We start from the raw sequence: 20,868 nt of genomic DNA, 5'->3' as shown, positions 1-20,868 counted from the left end.
TCCCCTTCACCACACTGCTCTCCACACCACCATCACCCACTTGTACGATGCTTTACACGGTGACTTCACGACCATCCATCCAGTACCTGAACAGGCCTAAATTGTGCCCGTTTAATGGATGAAAAAACTAGGGCTCAGAATAGAATGAGTTTTCTCCCTGCCACTGGCCTGCCCTAGCGAGCAGGGAGCCTCATTGTGAGTTCCACCGCCCTGGGCAGGCCTCTGAGGGAGAAACCAAGTCTGTACAGGGAGCACGTGGGCAGCCTGCCTTCCCCCATGGCCCCTTCAGTGACTTAGTAGGATGCAGTACCAGTCACAGCTTCTAGATGCTCACCTGACTCTGGCTGTGTGTCACCTTGAGTGGAAGCTAAAGATCTAAACACTGACAAAAATTCCTGTAGGTGATTGAGAAATCAAAAACAAAGAAAACCAACTGGCCACCAAACAGATGAAAAAATCCATGAACTCATTAGCAATGAATTAATGCCCATTAAAGTCACATTGTTATTATCGCTGTTTCTCTTTTAAGTTGGCAAAGTCTTTTTCTCATCCCCTGCAATCAATGCTATTTGTGGGAATATACATTTATATAATTTTCATGTATACATGCACACACATACATACATATGTGTGTATGTGTGTATTTATCTAAGAAGCCTCACAAATATTCACACCCTAAATACAACATGCTATCTTGGAATGTATCCCAGTAAAGGACATTCATGGAAAAAAAATGAGTGAAATCCCAAAATATCTGGAGTTTACTTAACAGTATCATACCAATATTAGTTTATTAGTTTTAGCAAATGTACCCTGGTTAGGTAAGATAGGAACGTTAGAGGAAGCTGGATAAAAGATATATGGGAACTCTCTCTACTATCTTTGCAACTTTCTACAAATCTAAAATTATTTTTTTTATTTATTTACTTTTTTAAGACGGAGTTTCGCTCTTGTCGCCTAGGCCGGAGTGCAATGGAGATATCTCAGCTCACTGCAATCTCCCCTTCCTGGATTCAAGTGATTCTCCAGCCTCAGCCTCCTGAGTAGTTGGGATTACAGGCACCCGCCACCACGCCCAGCTAATTTTTGTATTTTTGGTAGAGATGGGGTTTCTCCATTTTGGCCAGGCTGGTCTCAAACTCCTGACTTCAGATGATCTGCCCACCTTGGCCTTCCAGAGTGCTGGGATTACAAGCGTGAGCCATTGCACCTGGCCTAAAATTATTTTAAAATAAAAAGTTGTTTTTAAAGTTCACATTCTTTTACCCAGAATTTCACTTCTCAGATTTTATCTAAACTTATCAGAGAAATAGATCAAAGAAAGGCCATCCTTTACTTACAAGAATATTGCACCACTTGTGATAATCACAAAAAAATATGAAAATTATCTACATGTCCAAGAACAGTAAGTAGATTAAGTAAATTATGCTGCATCTAATGATGATAAAATGTGACCAGAAAGTATTACATTATAATATTTATTGATGTGGCAAATGCTTATAATAGAAGGTTAAGTGAAATAATTAGGACACAAAACTAGATACACTTTAAGCTCAATAAAAATTTTTTAAACTATGTACTATATATTAATAGTTACAAATGGATCATATAATTAGAGTGAATCATATTTTCTTCTAAATGCATTTATAAATTTTTACACAAAGAAATATGTTTTTAATCAGGAAAAAATGGTGTTTGTTTATTTTGAGATGGAGTCTTGCTCTGTTACCCAGGCTGGAGTGCAGTGGCGTGATCTCAGCTCACTGCAACCTCCGCCTCCTGGGTTCAAGCCTCAGCCTTGAGTAGCTGGGTTTACAGGCACATGCCACAATGCTCGGCTAATTATTTTGTATTTTTAGTAGAGATGAGGTTTCATCATGTTGGCCAGGCTGGTCTTGAACTCCTGACCTTAAGTGATCTGCCCGCCTTGGTCTCTCAAAGTGCTAGGATTACAGGCGTGAACCACCACGCCTGGCTATTTTCTCTACTTTTAAATGATGCACAGGTTGGTAGAGCCCAGTTGCCTGTACCCCCAGAGCCAGGTCTATGTAGGCAGAGCAGGTGGCCATCTGCAAGATGGAAGGGGCCCTGAGGAAGTGATCATAACTGCAAATCTCTCCCTGTGAGTACCTTCCTCTCTCCCTCCCTCTCATCTATCCATCCATCCATCCATCCATCCATCCATCCATCCCTTAGGGACAAGAGCTGCAATGATCAGGAGGCCTTACAACAGGGATCTACTCTTCAGAGCTACCCTTTGAAGTGGACATTCTGTGATTAAATCTCTTTTATTGAGGCTAAGCGTGGTGGCTCACGCCTGTAAAGGAGGATCATTTGAGCCCAGGAGTTTGAGACCAGCCTGGGCAAGAGAGAGAGACCTCATCCCTACTAAAAATTAAAAAAATTTAAAAAAAAATAGCCAGGCCCCTTGGCACATGCCTGTTGACCCAGCTACTTGGGAGGCTGAGGTGAGAGGATCACTCAAGCCCAGAAGTTCAAGGCTGGAATGAGTTGTGATCCAGTCATTGCATTCCAGCCTGGGTGACAGAGCAAGACCCTGTCTCAAAAAATAAGTTTTCTAAGATTTTTAAATTGACCACTTATGTGGAAATTAATTGATCAGAGCTTTCTAGCCATATGGGTAGCTGAAAGGGGAGGAGGCACATGAGGTACCAGCTTTACTAAAGAAAAGAGAAAGGGAGAGGTTGGCAGCAAGCAGCGCCTCATGGAACAGATGCATCTGGGTGAGGACAGGAGGACACTGGACGCTAGGAGTCATCAAGCAGAGCAGGGAAGACAGAGTCATGCAGGCTGGGCAGTCCTGGGGGCTGCTTCCCCCACTTCTCAGGCCTGCAGCTGGTCACCACGAAACCTCAGGCCTCTGAAGTGTGGCCCCTCAGACCTGAAAGCCCTTTAAGATGCCCTGAGCAGATGCCATCGCTGTGTCAGAACCCTGGAGCAGAAAGGGCTGGCAAGGCTGGCAGGTGGGCCCCTCTCCTCACCCTGTGGGGGCCTCTGGAACCCTCAGCATTTCTTTATTTTTTTGAGACGGAGTCTTGCCCTGTCACCCAGGCTGGAGTGCAGTGGTGTGATCTTGGCTCACTGCAACCTCCATCTCCCAGGTTCAAGTGATTCTCCTGCTCCAGCCTCTCAAGTAGCTGGGATTACAGGTGTGCACCACCACACCTGGCTAATTCTTGTATCTTTAGTAGAGACAGGGTTTCACCATGTTGGCCAGGTCGGTCTTGAACTCCTGAGCTCAGGCAATCTGCCCACTGCGGCCTCCCAAAGTGCTGGGATTCCAGGCATGAGCCACCGTGCCTGGCTGGAACCCTGGGTATTTCTGTCTTCCTCTCATTGGAGCCTCTTGTACTCAATGCTGAAGGTCTCCTAGTGGCCTCCCCATGAACACATTTTTGCAGGATTTGGCCAAGAGCGAAGTAAAAAGAAGAGCTGGTTTTGAAAAGGCAGAAGTAGGAAGAAGCAAATGGGGATTTCAGCACTGGCCTGAGTTCTGTTTCCTAGGGCATAGGGAATTCTGTGAAGAGCAGGTGAGGATTTGGCCTGGGATTCTCAGGGAGGGACCAGAAGGCAGGAGGCCTCAGAGCAGGGCAGCCCTTTGGGCAAAGCTGCCACCTCCTGCTCGGGCCCGGCTAGGCTGGGCTGGGCTGGGTGCGGCAGGCAGGGAGATGGTGTGTTGAAATTAAAATTGGTGGAGGAATTTGAGGAATGGGGGAGGGTGGGGGAACAGTGATTACACAGTTCTGTGCATGAGGGCTGACCCGGAGGGCCTAAGCAGGCACTGGCGTGGAGGTGGGAAGGTGGGGGATTCTCATGTGCGGTGGTCAACGGTTATGCTTGTCCAGCAACTTCTGCTTCCCTTCTTCTGGACAGCACCTCACTTTTCTGAGGGGGAACTACATCTCCCGCAGTTCCATCATGGTCTCGGTGGGGCTGTCAGCACAGGATCCCAGCCAGCCAGTAAGACTGTCTGAGAGATTTGAACCTGGAGGTCACACAAGGAGGCTGGCACCGCATCTGCCCAGCGGCAGTCTTCCTATTCTTGAAACCCCAGTCCCTCCTTTCCCAGCATTCCTGAGGTCTTGGGATTCAACTCCAACTCTATGAACTAGGAAGTTTTATTTTCATTTTTATTTTTATTTGAGACGGAGTCTCACTCTGTTGCCCACCACTGGAGTGCAGTGGTGCAATCTCAGCTCACTGAAACTTCCACCTTCCAGGTTTAAGCAATTCTCCTGCCTTAGCCTCCTGAGTAGCTGGGATTACAGGCGTGCACCACCACACCCAGCTAATTTTTGTATTTTTAGTAGAGACAAGGTTTCACCCTGTTGGCCAGGCTGGTCTCAAATTCCTGACCTCAGGTGATCTACCTGCCTGAGCCTCCCAAAGTGCTGGGATTACAGGCGTGAGTCACCATGCCCGGCCAGAAGTTTTTAAATAAATGCTCTTTTTGGCTTAAGTTCATTAAATCCAAACTGACACCTCATGCAAAACCTGAGCTATGGTAACAATAATCCCCATTATTTGCAGCATGAATACACTAAGTGAGTTCTACCCTGTGCCGAGAATAGTGTGGGACACATCATATACATTAATCTGATTCTTCTTGTACAGATGCAGCAACTAGGACATAGAGATAGAGATCGTGTCTAGAGAGCCACATTTAAAAGAGATAGAAAGGGGATTCAGGTCCAGCTTTTTTTTTTTTTGAGATGGAGTCTTGCCCTGTCATCCAGGCTGGAGTGCAATGGTGCAATCTTGGCTCACTGCAACCTCCGCCTCCCAGGTTCAAGTGATTCTCCTGCCTCAGCCTCCCAAGCAGCTGGGATTGCTGGTGCCCACCACCACACCCAGCTAATTTTTTGTATCTTTAGTAGAGACGGGTCTTCACCTTGTTGGCCAGGCTGGTCTCGAACTCCTGTCAGGTCCAGCTTTATCTAGCTTCCAAACCTATGCGCTCTCTCCTTCTTTTCTTTGCTCTTCCCTCTCTTCCTTCCTTCCTTCTCTCCTTCCCTTCTTTCCTTTCTTCCCTTTTTTCTCTTTCTTTTGGAATCAGACCTCAGGGACAGATTTCTGAGTTAGCCACACTCCTCATTTCCTGGCACCTGATCGCCATTGGTTCACGCCAAGTCCTTTCCTTGTTTCATGATGCACATTCTTCCCATCTCACCAAACCCCCTTCCCATGGCCCCATGATCATGGCTCACATGTGATGGGGCCTGGCCTTTCACCAACAGGCACTCCAGATACTTGGTTGAGTCAAGCCTTTGGGTTTCTTTGTGTCCTTGGGGATCAAAATCCACTTTTGAGTTAGGAAACTTTTCAGCAGTCCCATCCATTGGCCAACCCATCAGCCCTGTTATGGGCTCAGCTCCAGGCTGGGCTGAGATATAGAATTGGTAAGAAAGGGAAACTTCAAGAAGTTTAAAATTCCTTCCATTCAACAAATGCATATGGGCCACTGACTTCCTGTGCAGGTCCGGGATAGAAAGATGAATACAACTTTCTGGCCCCTGAAAGCCACGAACCTAGTAGACAATTAAGCAATTACTACCTTGGGTCACAAACTGCTGTAGACAAGGTGGTCGAGATCTCAGACAGACATGGAACCCAGCCCTGGACATGAAGCAGATAGCAGTGTTAGCCGCAGAAATCACAAAGAACCATGCACCTACATAAGCACAACTGTTTCTGCTCACCCGTCTCGGCATTGTGCAATCACAGTGGGCAGACTGCTCATCAAATTTGAAGGGGAAATTTGGAATGGCCAGACTTAAAACACAGACTATGTGGCAAGCAGTAATAAAAACTCACCGTCGGGACCGGGGGAATACCTCAGAGAAGGAAGCAGTCATCCTTGACCTATGGAGACTCAGAGTAGGGGGCCTGGCAGACTGTCAAGTGGGACACAGATGTCCCCATCCATAGATGCCTGCCCAGGAGCAAGCAAGGCATTTAACATGAATCCCAATCAAAAGACAAGTGCAGAAAGCTCTGCCCTCAGGTAGATTCATAGCTGAGCCTGCTTCCTGCACGGGCAACTCTATCTACATGAGGCCCAGGACATGTGGCGGTGGGTAGTTTAGCTAATGGGGGGAACGGTCCTCCCCAGCAGCCCCTCTGCTCAGCAGCTGAGAAGGCAGCAGTGAGCACTCCCCTCGCCCAGAGACACACAAGTGTGCCCAGAACGGAATCTGCTCATGAGGGGCTGCCCCCTGGGGTAGGTCAAGGCATCCCAAACCAGCACATCCATGTGGCGACACCTACAAAGGCTCTATAACTCAGGTCTGTGTCCCCAGCCCAGCAGGGCTGAGCAGGAGGGAGCCCACACTGGAAGTGGAATGACAACTTCCCAGACCCTCAGCCATGAAGCAGACCACGGCGCTGCCCTGAGTTCTGACAGCAGTCCCAGTTCCTCTTCAGGACCTGGGGACCCTTTAATCCAGATGGTGGGGGGCAAGAGAACCTTAAGATCCCTTTCTGGGGGGCCCTCACTGCTACCTTGCTGGGCCAGGCGTCACCTTGCTGTGTCTGCTTTGATCACACCCACTGGGACACCATTTGGGGTTCCAGCTGTGCACACCTCTCACTGTGCGCCAGGAGAGTGGGAGAGGACTGGGAGGCCACTTAGTGGGCAGACTCTCAGCCTGCTCTGGCTGGAGCTGAAGAGGCATCCTGTCGCACAGTACACAGCACATACTGTGCAATGCTGTCCACCCCACCCTTGCCTTGTGGGGTCTGAGGCCTGGCAGAGAGGGGGCTTAGAACTGTGGAGAAAGCCCTGCAGAGGATGTGCACCTTCCTCTGGGCTTTGAGAAATGAGCCACCTTGGGTTAGGAAGAAAGGAGAAGAAGTAGGAATGCTGCTCCTGGGGAAGGGATCAGGGAACAGCCGGAACGAAGATGCAGGGGTGGGAATGGGTGAGAAGTCTGGCCTGAGTGAGGAGAAGGCACTGGGAGGAGGAGTTCTGAAACACAGCAAACCCCTAGGCCAATTGCCAGCCCCTCCTGGTTCCTTCACTGCAGCACCAGGCACAGAAGCCGCGATGTTCCCCAAGGCTATGTCCTTCTCAGCATCTCCTGTCTCCCTTCCCCTATCCCTCACCCCTGGTCCAAGTAGCCAAGCCCCAGGATCACAGGAAACCCACGGTGGGCTGTCCTTGGCCCCTGACACTTCAGTCCCATTCTTCTGGGCCTCTTGACTCTTATCTTTGCCCTGGATGGACTTTTACATTCGGCTCGGGGTGGTGGCTCACATCTGTAAACCCAGGGCTTTGGGAGGCCAAGGCAGGAGGATCACTTGAGGCCAGGAGCTCTAGACCAGCGTGGGCAACAAAGTGAGATCTCATCTCTACCAAAAAAAAAAAATTTAGCCAGGTGGCACATGCCTGTAGTCCCAGCTACTTGGGAGGCTGAGGTGGGAAGATCACTTGAGCCCAGGAGTTCGAGGCTATAGTGAGCTATGATCTTGCCACTGCACTCCAGCCTGCACCACAGTGAAACCCTGTTTCAATAAATAAATAAATAACAAATAAATGGTTGTCTCAGAGCTGAACAGGGACTGGAATGGGAAGGTCTTGGGACCCCATGTAGGTAGGACACTTACTGACTGGGTGCCACCTTCAGGTAGCAGAGTTCCCAAGTACAGCTGCTCTGAGGCCAAGGCCTCCCATTCATTCATCCAACAAATACTTATCAAGCACCTACAATGTGCCAGGCACTGCCCTAGTCTCTGGGGGTACACTATGACGAAGAGATTTAAAACTTCTGCCACACTGGGGAGAATGTGGAGAAACTGGAACCTGTGTGCATTGCCAGTGGGTATGTAAAGTGGTATACAGCCACTGTGGAAAATGATATGGTGGTTCCCCAAGAAGTTAAACATAGAATTACCATATGATGCAGCAATTTCACTTATTTAGGTATAGACCCAAAAGAACTGCAAGCAGGGATTCAAACAAATATTTGCACACCCATGTTCACAGCAGCATTATTGGTTTGCAATAGCTGAAAGGAAGAAACAACCCAAGCGCCCACGCATGGCTGAACAGATGAACATGTGGTACAGTTACACAATGGAATATTATTCAGCCGTAAAAAGGAATGAAGTTCTGACACATGCTACAACATGGATGAATCTTGAAAACATTATGCTAAGTGAAAGAACTAGACATAAAAGGACAAATACTCTATGATTCTACTTACATAAGGTATCTAGAGTAGTTAAGTTCATAGAGACAGAAAGTAGAGTGGTGGTTGCCAGAGGTGCAGGGAGGGAAATGTTTAGTGGGTAGTGGGAGTTAGTGTTTAGTGGGTAGAGGGTTTCAGTTTGGGAAGATGAAGAAGTTCTGAAGAGGAATGGTGTTGATGGTTACATGATGTTGTAAATATACTTAATGTCACTGAATTATACACTCAAAAACCGTTAAAATAGTCAATTTTATGTTATATATATTTTACCACAATTAGAAACAAACAAAAACCTTCCCCATGGAACTTATGTTCTTCTGAGTTGCCCCAGATAAGAGCTTATAATGAAGAGTGGTGTTAACTCTGCCACCTCAAAGCAGGGGTCAACATGGGGTTCTGCAGAATAGTCTGGAGTAGGGTGGGAGGGGTCAGGAAGCCTGAGGTCACAAACAGGTTCCTCTCACTCTCTGTACCCAGAACAGCTCTCCTGTTACCAATTTTGAACGTATTCTGATAAAATTTTATTTGAAAAAAATGCTGCCACCACTAAAGAACTTTTTTTTTTTTTCCTAAACCATTGCCTTCCTTCTCTAAAACAATCACTGACTGAGAGACGCTTCCATGAAGAGTGAGCAGGCAGGGGCCACTTTGCAAGAATCTGCATGGGCAGGGGATAGGGCCCACCCTTCCTCTGGGCTGGAGGGTCAGTTATCAGATTTCTGGCTCCATCTCCTCCTGGAGGGCAGGGTTCTCGGCTGACTTACCTCTGGTCTTGCCCAGGGTGGTATATGGAAACGGCACCTGATTTTGGCATTGGAAACCTTGGCTCCAAGTCCTGGCTGGGCCTTTTATAAGACATTTAATGTCCCAGCCTGTTTTCTTAGCTGTAAAATGAGAATAACCCTGACACCACCCATCTCCCAGGATCAGACACAACACCACAGCACACCACAACACGGTGCTTGGCACAGAGGGGGTGCATGTACACGGGGGGCCTCAGTGTTCAGGCCCTAAGGCCCAGGAATGGGGGGCTGTGGGCCCCAGCTGTGCCCAGGAGGCCCTGGGGTGGGTCCCTGAGCCCTTGGAACTGCCCAGCCAGCCCTGCCAGTCCTGGCCAGTCCCGGCGCTCATTTGGGGCGTGGAGGGGGCACTGAGTGCACAGCCGCCCCCAGAGTAAACAGCCTGATGAGCACGGGACAACAAGATGCTGAAATGCTTCTGAGCCACGTCATTGTTTCAGAGGCCCTGGCCTGCCACCCCTGGGAGCCTTCCTGGGTCCCACCCAGGTGATGTGACCACACCCTGTGCTGCCCCTAACCCATCTCTGCATGTGACAATTCTGTGCCTTCTACGCTGGGCCATGACTTCTGGAAGGTGGGGACCCACCCTACTGGTCTTTACTCCCCTGGCACATAGACGGGGTTCAGTAACTGCATTTTGAATCGGCGGTGATGATGATGATGGTGACAATGACAGTTGCAGCAACTATTCAGCACATGGCCCTTGCCATGGGTGTGGCCACAGTGCTAAGAAACTTCATTTAACTCTTTTAACCTTCACGGAAATCCTCACAGGTGTGTCCTGTTGCCATGATCCTCATTTTTAATGAAGGCACTGAGGCGCAGAGAGCTTAAGTACCTTGCCAAAGGTCACACAAAGTGACAGAGGCAGGACTTGAACCCCAGTGTCTTGGTTTGCCCTTTTTATTTTTGTTTTTATTTTTATTTTTTTGAAACGGAGTCTCACTCTATTGTCCAGGCTGGAGTGCAATGGCAAGATCTTGGCTCACTGCAACCTCCACCTCCTGGGTTCAAGTGATTCTCATTCCTCAGCCTCCCAAGTAGCTGGGATTACAAGCCCCTGCCACCATGCCCAGCTAATTTTTGTATTTATATTAGAGATAGGGTTTCACCATGTTGGCCTGGCTGATCTTGAACTCCTGACCTCAAATGATCCACCCACCTCAGCCTCCCAAAGTGCTGGGATTACAGGCATGAGCCACTGCAGGGATTTAAAAAAAAAAAAAAAAAAAAAAAAAACAACATTGCTGAGCAAGTTTCTCTTCTCTGTCTTGAAATCTAGGACTAATAAATGGATTTGTCTCTGGTCATGCCACCTCTCCCCAGAAGTGCTGCTTTGGGGGCTCTGGCCAACCTGGATGACCACCCGTGGGGAACGTGACCACCTGCGGGGAATGTGACCACCTATGGGGAACGTGACAAGTGGGTTGTTTTCTAGGATAGAGTTGAGGGAGCTCTATTTTACATTTTCTCTACTGTTAGGGGCTTCATTTCACTCTTAATGATCTTTGTTCCACCTTTTGTTTTCCTCCCAGTGTGAGGACTATTCTCAAGGGAGGTACAGTTAGAAACAAAATGGGAACTGGGTACTTATTGTTCTCTCTACTCTGCGTCTTCCCCTAGCTGAGGGGAGTCGCTGCCTTGTCCATCCTCTTGCTCCAAACAGACCAATAAGGAAGCAAACAAACAACTTTGGTGCTGACCAGGATTCCTTTAAAATCGCTGCTAATTCTAGACTTTGGTCCTTCTGGACATTCTGACACACCCGAGGTATATCACAGCCAAGGCATCAAGCAGTGTGAAACCCCAGCAGGTTCACTGAAAACCTACACTCATCTGTCCTCCTTGGCTGCTGCCTGCCCCCTTCCTCCCCATTAAAATCATTTGCGATTTCATCATCAGAATCTAATTTCCACTCGGTGGAATGCTTATGCCTGGCAGGTTTTCCTCTACTCCTCACATTATTCTAATCCCACTGAAAAAAGAATTCCTTTAGGGAGCTTGTTGAGACCACCACTTTGATCAAGCCCTACTTCACTCTGGCCTTGGGGACATGTCACAGAGTGGCTTGTCTAAAATCTTTTCCTAGAACTTTGATATTGTTATTTTAGGTTATTATTGTGATTTCATGTTATTCTCCCCGCTTTGGGAGAAATGGTTTCATCATTTTGTAATTAAATTAGATTTGCAAAATGTCAACAATAGGATGTGCAATGCATTACACGTGCATAACGTAGTAATCTATTGTCAAGACAGAGACCTCCTGGTGAGGTGACAGAGTCCCGGGCCCCCCTGCCTTCTACTAGACCGTTACTTTCTCAGATGGTGAGGAATAAGTCATCCTTATCTAAGAATCCTTATCTAAGAAATACCTGGCTTTTCTTTGAGATCCCCTCACTGATTGAAGCACCCCTGCAATCACCCAGGGTGATTCACAGAAGCAGATCTGGGGACCACATGGCCAGGGAGCGGGGAAGAATCAGGCTACCAAAGACACAGACACTGGGCGCAGCCTGCCTCAGCGAGTGGGCTGCCCTGGCTTGGGCCATGTAGTGAAGAGGGCAGAATTTGTCCTTAAGCCCATGCCAGCCTACGCCTCCACCACTGCTCCCCAAACTGCACCCCTAGCCCAAATCTGAGTTGCTATGTCCTGTCCCATGGCTATTTAGGCCATCCCACCAAGCCTGCCATCCCCAGGGAGTGTCCAGCTCAGAGTCCTCTCTCCATACCTGTCTCTAAGTATCAGCAAGCTTTCAGACTGGAAAGGATTTATTCACAAACTCATGCAGGTGAATAAAGGGGTCCAACAGTAAGGGAGACATTTTCAGCTGTGAAGCCAACTAGGGCTGTGTGGAGAGGACTTGCACCCTGAACCTGAAATCACAGTGGCCTCAGTCTCCAAGGTCCTGTGAGAAGCACGGCCGGCCCGAGTCAGAGCCACTCAACAGCATCTTATTCATCCAGAGTCACTGAGGTTCCCATCAATTACATTTTCTGAAAATGAAACTTGAATTGCCAAAACACTATTTTAACCACTATGAAAAGAAAAATCTTCCTAAAAGGGGGCCCATAGTCCCTAAACCTTAAACCTTAAACCTCTCCTTTTCCCACTGAAGTGGTCATCGTTATCCCTATGGAATGGGACAATAATGTGATTGTGTTTCTATGTGCTGTTTAATTACAGCCTTCCTTACAGCCTTCACTTTCCTGTTTTCTACAAGTCTCTCTCTAAAAACCACTTTCCACCAGCCACCCTTCCAGGCTGTTTCTTTTGCAGAGAGCTGGAAAATCAGACAGCACTCCTGTTAGGACAGTGTGCTCCACAGATGTCAGCGAAGCTTGAGGCCCACAGAGAAATAAGGCACTTGGTTCAAACGCAGGGATTTTGATTTAGCTATTTCTTAGGGTCTTGTTTCCAATACATTCCAGTTCACGGCTAAAATCCAAAGGCAGATGGGGCCAAGACTCACTTGCACATGGAATGCTCCTTGAATCTATTTCTCATGGTCCTCTGATTGGTAAGATGTTTCTGTCGTCGTGACACTATCAGGCAGGAGCTCCAGGGCTTGCTCTGCTTCTATTTGTTATGTGTAGCCCTGCTAGATGAGCAGCGTTGTGAGACCCCTAGACCTGAGAGGTCCCATTAAGAGGAATGAGATCAAGAGAGATGAGATGTGCAGCCTGTGTCCCTGACTCTGACCTGGCATCCTTCTCTTTGGTGTCTTGTGTGTTCTATAGATTTCAATCTCCTGACACAGGTTCCGTGGCCATGGCCATTTTACAGCACGACCAATGGAGCAGTGAGAGTCTGTGAAAAGAGCAGGGCCCCTCAGGGAGACCACCTGGATGAGCTAGCTCATGTGCTAGCTCTTCAAGGAACCCAGGGTGCAGCGTGTGGGCAGTACAGTAACGGGCATCCTGGGCTGTGTTTGGAGCTGCTCTGAGTCAGGCAGGGCTGGCTGTCACAGCTGGGGCGAAGATGCAGCCAGGGTCTCACTCTGTATTGCTCACTCAGTGGGTTGTGACTTGCTACTGGGTCATGAAATCAATTTAGTGGGTCACAACCAGCCTTTCTCTTTAAAAAATAAACAGAATAGGACAGGGGTGGTAATCCCAGCACTTTGGGAGGCGGGCAGATCACGAGGTCAGGAGATCAAGACCATCCTGACTAACATGGTGAAACCCCATCTCTATTAAAGATACAAAAAAAAATTAGCTGGGCATGGTGGCGGGCACCTGTAGTCCCAGCTACTCAGGAGGCTGAGGCAGGAGAATGGTGTGAACCTGGGAGGCGGGGCTTGCTTGAGCCAAGATGGTGCCACTGCACTCCAGCCTGGGCAACAGAGCGAGACGGAAATAAATAAATAAATAAATAAATAAAATAAACAGAATATCCAAGTGCATCACATGTAGTCAGGGTGAATATTATTTTGACAAAACTTTTGCAGCTGGGCACAGTGGCTCACACCTGTAATCCCAGCACTTTTGGAGGCCGAGGCGGGCGGATCACGAGGTCAGGAGATCGAGACCATCCTGGCTAACACAGTGAAACCCCATCTCTACTAAAAATACAAAAAAAAAATTACCCGGGCGTGGTGGCGGGCGCCTGTAGTCCCAGCTACTCGGGAGGCTGAGGCAGGAGAATGGTGTGAACCGGGAGGCAGAGCTTGCAGTGAGCCGAGATTGTGCCACTGCACTCCAGCCTGGGTGACAGAGTGAGACTCCGTCTCAAAAAAAAAAAAAAACTTTTGCTTCAGTGTTATGTATCCATACATTGAGGTGTGTCCTGGTTGGGACAGGAGATATCTTTCTCACCATGAGCAGTGGTCAAAGAAGTCAGAAACAAGTGGTTACATGCACATCCATCCTGCAGCTGATCTTCCTGAGACCCATCCCTGCCACCTCACCCCCAGCTGGGAAGCCAAATGGAATTTGTTCAGGGCCCTAGAATTAGCCTCACCTGGAAGGGACAGAGGAGTCTGGGAAGCCTTCTTGGAGGAGGTGGGGCTTGCTGTGGTGGGAGCAGGGAGAGGGACGCAGGGCAGAAGGGAGGACAGGAACAATGGTCCCAAGGTGGGAAGAGCTGGAAGAAGGAAGCCTGGAAAGGCCTGGGAGGAGCAGTACTGGACACCGCCTTCTCATGCAGGCAGAATGAGGGCTGAGTCCAGGGTTGGAAGGGAGAAAGAAAGCTCATTTGGTTTCAATGTGGAAATAGCCAAGTAATCTTCTACTTGATGCCTGCTTTTGTAGATGGTTAGAATCATCCTTAGTTAAGAACCAAGGCCTCCTCCTCCTTTATTCCAAATCCCTCTGGGGAGCACTTGGTAGTGGAGCAGTCAGGTGGGGTATCAGGCCTAACATCCCTAGCTCTCACCGACCCAGAGAATACAACTTCATAGTGCCTGCTTTCCATTTTTCAGTTTAAATTACAATTTTAAGGTGGGATGTGGAGGTTCACCCCTGTAATCCCAGCACTTTGGGATGCCAAGGAAGGATCACTTGAGCCCAGGAGTTTGAGATCAGCCTGGGCAATATAGGGAGACCCCCGTCTCTCAAAAAAAAAAAAAATTAGCTAGGTGTGGTGGCACACACCTGTGGTCCCAGCTACTTGGGAGGCTGAGGTGGGAGAATTACGTGAGCCCAGGAGGTCAAAGCTGCAATGAGCCATGATCACAGCACTGCACTCCAGTGTGGATGACAGAGTAAGACCTTGTCTCAAAAAAAAAAATCAATTTTAATTCATTAAAATGAAAAAATCCAGTTCTTCAGTCACACTGGACACATCTCAAATGTTCAATAGCCACATGTGGCCAGCAGTTACTGCATGGAACAGCACAGAGAACATTACTATCATCATGGAAAATTCTAGTGGGCAATGATGTTCTAGAACAAGGAAATAAATAATTTATTCATTCCCTCAGGAATGCAACATCTTTCGTTATTTCTATGACACCTGAAATTCTAAATGCAAATGCTTCTGAGAGAGGCACTGGAATGACTTAAGTTCTTACCAAATAGTAACTGGTTGATATCAAGGGTCCAAAGAAAGCCACCATCTAAGGAAACCATCCACCTGAGGCTGACAGTATGGGGGGTGCAGGGATGTCAGACGGTCAGATACTGTCCCTAACCAGAGATGCTGTCCAAGAATGCTGATGGATAGGGTTTAAGCACCTCCATCAAGGAGTGTGGAAAACTGTGTGACCTGTGAAGAAAGAAAATGACCCAAAGTTAGTATTCATCTTCAGATGAGGGGACAGTTTATTTTCCAACAGTCCTCAGCAGGGGTTATTACATGAGAAACAAGCTCTTCTCTATTTCTAGGTAAGGCAGAATAAGAAGTGGACACACAAAGAAGCTGGGTGTGGGGCTCATACCTATAGTTCCAACACTTTGGAAAGTTAAGGCAGAAGGATGGCTTGAGCCCAGAAGTTGAAAGCTACAGTGAGCTATGATCACACCACTGCACTCTAGCCTGGGTGACAGAGCAAGACCCAGTCTATTTAAAAAAAAAAAAAAAATGGATGCAGGCCTTTGCAGAGGAGGATGCTTGTGAACTTGGCTCTCCTCTGCCCTCCACATTTTACTCAAAGACCAAGCCCATGGCTTTATCCATCTCCTCCACACCAACACCTCCCAGAACCATAGTACTGACCTAGGCCTAGAGATCTAAATACTAACTTATCCTCACCAGGAGCCCAAAAGCAATTGTGACAATCTCTGTGCTCTGCCCCCACCACTTCTCTTCCTGTAGTCCCTACCCTGGCTCATGCTCCACCACCCTCATCCAAGTCAGCACCTGTGAGTCACCCTGGGCTTCTCCTCCTTCCTCCCTCCCCTGTGCAAAGTCACGTCTTGGCCACCTCTCCCATCTGCCTCAAGTCAGCCCTGCTCTCCTTCTCACCAGCCCTGCCCCACCTGTGGCCTCCTCCTGCCACACCTGCTCTCTGGCAGGAGCCGCCTGCTGACTTCACTGCTTCCAGTCATGGCCACCTCCAGCCCGGTGGCACTGAACCACAGATGAGCAACAGAATGACCTGGGGAGGCGCTTAAAATCTAGATCCTGACTCAGTTATCTGGCCGGGTCAAGCGTGTGTATTTTTGCAAAAGTGCCCCAGGTGATTCTGACACATACTCCTAGTTAAGAACCATGGGTACAGCCGCCTCTTCCTCGTTGTTATTAATAACAAGAGAAACAACAATTGACATTTTTTTGTGCACTTACGTGCACTGCCTCATGTAATCTTTATGACAACTCTATGAGGCAGGAGCTGTCTTCTACTCCCATTTTACAGTTGTTGAAACTGAGGCATAGAAAGTCCCATGGCTAGTGAAGGGCAGGACCAGCTCATGACCAGCCTGACTTCTAACCGCTGTGCTCTCCATACCCCTTCATAAAGCCGAAATTCATACATGGCTCCCCTCCTCACACCATTTCCTGATAGTTCTAGGAAAAAAAAAAAAGCAGTTTGGGGACACATTTATGATTTCCCTCTCCACCCAACCTCCTACCAATAGCTTCTTAACGCTAAAAGAAGTCTCTTGATCAGGGTCGTGGGGATATAGTGAATATCTATGTAAAAATTCACTGAGATGTATGCTTAGGATTTGTGACTTCATGTTTGTTATTCTCCAATGAGAAAAGGCCTTTAAAAAGTCACTTAAAAAAGAACCTAGCAAATCTGAAACAGAGAAAAATATGCATCTGCTAAAGAAACTGGGGAAAGGCCATAAAAATACTAGCAACTGTGAAGAATTCTTTCTGGCAATAACACAGGTAAGAATAGGCTAGGAAAAGATCCCCAGAGCTAACCCACAGGAAATGCTCGAAAGAAACCAGTCTGGGAGAGGGCACTGACTGGAGGCAGGGCCCCGGGCACAACTGACAGGAAACCCCAACACAGTGGGCTTGACGGCAGTCAGGCACAGGTCAGAAGCCACAGCAGTAACAGCAGCAGCAACACAGGGACTCTGAGGGCCCACAGGACTGTCTTTGGGCCAGGGGCTGGGGGCTGCCCCAGGTGGAGGTCAATGACAGTGAGTTAACTCCTTAACTTTCACAATTCACAAAAATACTACAGATTCCATCTAGATTAATATTTATTTTATTTTTTGGAAACAGGGTTTCACCTAGCCCAGGCTGGAGTGCAGTGGCTAGTCACAGGTGCAATCGCGATGCACTACAGCCTTCAGCTCCTAGGCTCAAGCATTCCTCCTGCCTCAGCCTCCCAGGTAGCTGAGACTCTAGGTGCACACCACTGTGCCTAGCTACATTAAGATTTAAATTTTAAAAAAATAAAACACTAAAGTATTGAGATAGTTTGTGTGAATATATTAATATAAATTCTGTAGCAGAAGAAGTATCCCTGAAACTGACATAAAGACAGAAACAATGCCTGTAATCCCAGCACTTTGGGAGGCCAAGGAGGGCAGATCACTTGAGCTTAGGAGTTCAACACAAGTCTGGCCAACATGGTGAAACCTCGTCTCTACTACAAAAATACGAAAACTAGCCGGTGTGGTAGAGCATGCCTGTAATCCCGGCTACTCAGCAGGCTAAGGCAGGAGAATCACTTGAACTCAGGAGGCAGAGGTTTCAGTGAGCTGAAATCGTGCCACTGCACTCCAGCCTGGGAGAGAGAGAGAGACTCTGTCTCCAAAAAAAAAAAAAAAAAAGACAGAAACCAGCCCAGTCCTAGTGATCCAAATACCAGTGACCTATCCGGCCAGGAGCCTCCACGCAACAATGCCAAAGGGAATTGTCACGATTTCTGCACCCCACCCCCACCACTCCCCTTCCTGTAGTCCCAATCCTGGCTCATCCTCCACCTGCTCACACTCTGCCCTCCTCCAGGTCAGCACCTGTGAGTCACTCAAGGCTCCTCCTCTTCCTTCCTCCCTCCCCCACTCAAGGTCACCACATCTTGGTCACCTCTCTCATCTGCCTCCAATTGGCCCTGCTTGCCTCTGCTCTAGCCCTGCCCCACCTTCGGCCTCATCCTGCCACACGTGCACTCTGCCAGGGGCCGCCTCCCTGCTGGCCTCCCTGCTTCCAGTCATGGCCACCTCCAGCCTCACGATTTGTAAAGCCTATATAGACTACCTTGATACATGGACATTTTAGATTCATGAATGCTTTAAACATGAACAAGACTAAATGACAAGTGACAATCTAGAATAAAATATTTGTAATACATGATAATTGGGCAAGGTGGCTCACACCTGTAATCCCAGCGACTGGGTAGGCTAAGGCAGGAGCATAACATGAGGCCAGATGTTTGAGGCCAGCCTCGGCAACATAGTGAAACTCTCATCTCCAAATAAAAAAAAAAAAAACCACACACACACACACACACACATATATGACAGACAAGGAGTTAATAGCCTGAATACATCTTTGTATAAGAAAAAAATAATATACCACACTAAATACTAACAACAAACTGCACAAATGAAGTGGGGAAAATGGAGAAATATATCAATAGAAAACAGATAACTGACTGGGCTCGGTGGCTCACACCTGTAATCCCAGCACTTTGGGAGGCTGAGGTCGGCAGACTGCTTGGGCTCAGGAACTTGAGACCAGCCTAGCCAATATGGTGAAACCCTGTCTCTACTTAAAATACAAAAACTATCTGGGTGTGGTGGGGGGCACCTGTAGTCCCAGTTACTCGGGAAGCTGAGGTGGGGGATCACCTGAGCCCAGGAGGTTGAGACTGCAGTGAACTGTGATCATGCCACTGCACTCCAGCCTGGGCAACAAAGCAAGACCCTGCCTCAAAAAAAAAAGAAAAAAAAGAAAAGAAAAGAAAACTAGATAAAGCACATAAGCAGATAATTCATCAGAAAGAATTACCAACGGTTGGCCTGTAAAAGAGTCCAAGTAATAAAAAGAAAAAAGGAAAAGGAAAGCAAACTAAAGCAACAATGATATACTATTTGTTTTTGTTTATCAAATTTGCAAAATTTCCAAAAATGCTAATCCCCAGTGTTGGGAAGGATGTAGTGAAGGAGGCACTCTCATAGGATTGGTGACAACAGCCTAAGTTGATACATCCTTCCTGGAAGGCGATTTGACAATACGTACTAAATCCTTCAAAGTGTGCATACTCCTTGATCTACTCTACTTCACTTTAAAAAAAAAAAAAAACACTAAAGTATTGAGATAGTTTGTGTGAATATATTAATATAAATTCTGTAGGAGAAGAAAGTTTCTTTCTGAAACTGACATAAAGACAGAAACCATGCCTATAATCCCAGCACTTTGGGAGGCTGAGGAGGATGAATCACTTGAGCTCAGGAGTTTAAGACAAGACTGACCACATGGTGAAACCCCGTCTCTACTAAAAAAATACAAAAGTTAGCCCAAGTGGTGGTGCATGCCTGTAATCCCAGCTACTTGGGAGGCTAAGGCAGTAGATCCCCTTCTACTTAAGTGGATCAAAATAAGGATGTGGCTGGGTTTGGTGGCTCACACCTATAATTCCAGCACTTTGGGAGGCCAAAACAGGTGGATCACCTGAGGTTAGGAGTTCAAGACCAGCCTGACCAACATGGTGACACCCTGTCTCTACTAAAAATACAAAAACATTAGCCAGGCATGGTGGCACATGCCTGTAACTCTGGCTACTCGGGAGGCTGAGGCAGGAGGATCACTTGAGCTCGGGAGGTGGAGGCTGCAGTGAACCAAGATCTCACCATTGCACCCCAGCCTGAGCAGCAAGAGCGAAACTCCGTCTCATAAAAATAATAATGATAATAATAATAAGGATGTGCACAGAGTCAGAATTACATATAATGGCCACAACTGTTAATAACCTAAAATGGCAATAAGAAGGGATTAGTTAAATCATGGTAAATTCGTAGTGAAATATAAGCGATCCATAAAAATTTCATTGACAAGAAAAAATGTTCACAACGTACTGCTGAGTATAAAAAGCAAGTCATAGAACAGACATACAGTATAAACCTATTTATGTAATAAAATATATAGGCATAGAAAAAATATCTTAAAGGATATAACCAAAACCATAGCAATGTGTATCTCTGACAAATATTAGCATGATTTTAAATTTTCTTTTTCTGTTTCCTACTTCTCTTGTAAGAAACATGGCAATGTGCACTGGCAGAAACCCTGCAGGTAATGCAGACCCCACCATACCCCCACCATTCCAACTACCTGGTGGGGGTCCCTGTCCAGAGCTGCCCTGTGGCTCTGAGCATTCGTACCCTTTGTATGAGACATAAATGCTATTTCTTTGTGCTGCCGTTTAACTTTTCAAGCTTAATTTTGCCTCCTCGATTTGCTGTGGTAAGACTGTGGGTAAGGTTTGTGTCTCACATTTCTTGTGTGTTCCTCTCACTGCCTACTACATAGCAAGTTCACAGCAAATAGCCTAAGCAAAAATGTGTCACTTCTGTGCCCAAGATCCTGTGGCATCTGAAAGAACCCAGTTCTAGGCCAGCTTGAGGCTGTATGTTGTGGGCTACCTGTCAATCTAGTTCTATGAAGATGCCTATTATGCCTATTATGCTGCTAATTACTGTAGAGTGATGGGGCTGTTTGTTTAAAGCATAGGTTATTGCCCTCACACCCAGAGGCAAAGCCAATCCTGTGGCATCCTGTAATTAATGAGCCCATAGTATTTCTTCCTGCCTCTAGTGCAAAGTTGGCTTTGATCCAAGGGAGTGCTTCCCCTCCATCTATAACTTCACATCTTTGCTGTTGGAGGCCTCTTCTGAGAAAGTACCTCCTTTCCTAAACTGGGGGCCTGGTCAGAATAGCCCTATGTCCCTGGTGTTCCAAGTCAGCTTCACCAGCTCTCCCTGGTCCTTCTGAGTGACAGAGTATGCTCTTA

General features: G+C 47.4%; 1 protein-coding gene across 17 annotated transcripts in view; it reads right to left on the bottom strand.

Moving 5' to 3' along the window:
* LOC106993001 (uncharacterized) overlaps nucleotides 1-20,868 on the bottom strand; it is a 138,349-nt gene that overhangs the window by 15,173 nt on the left and 102,308 nt on the right. For 9 of the 17 annotated variants that reach the window (XR_013402745.1, XR_013402732.1, XR_013402736.1 and 6 more), the window contains one exon: nucleotides 1,463-15,215. The exons of 2 other annotated variants lie outside the window; for them this stretch is intronic. Coding sequence is in view for 1 of the 15 variants with exons in the window: in XM_077959455.1 (XP_077815581.1) it covers nucleotides 4,785-4,843; nucleotides 7,518-7,905 (447 nt within the window). In the remaining 14 variants the exon portion in view is untranslated. Of the gene's footprint in view, nucleotides 1-1,462; nucleotides 15,216-20,868 lie in introns of those variants that run through there. 6 more of the 17 variants (XR_013402727.1, XR_013402728.1, XR_013402742.1 and 3 more) reach the window with 3 other exon arrangements.

Source organism: Macaca mulatta, chromosome 13 (genome assembly GCF_049350105.2).
Source record: "Macaca mulatta isolate MMU2019108-1 chromosome 13, T2T-MMU8v2.0, whole genome shotgun sequence".
NCBI lineage: Eukaryota > Metazoa > Chordata > Mammalia > Primates > Cercopithecidae > Macaca > Macaca mulatta.
Note: the sequence above shows the minus strand (reverse complement) of the source record. Positions and strands in the feature narration are given on the sequence as shown.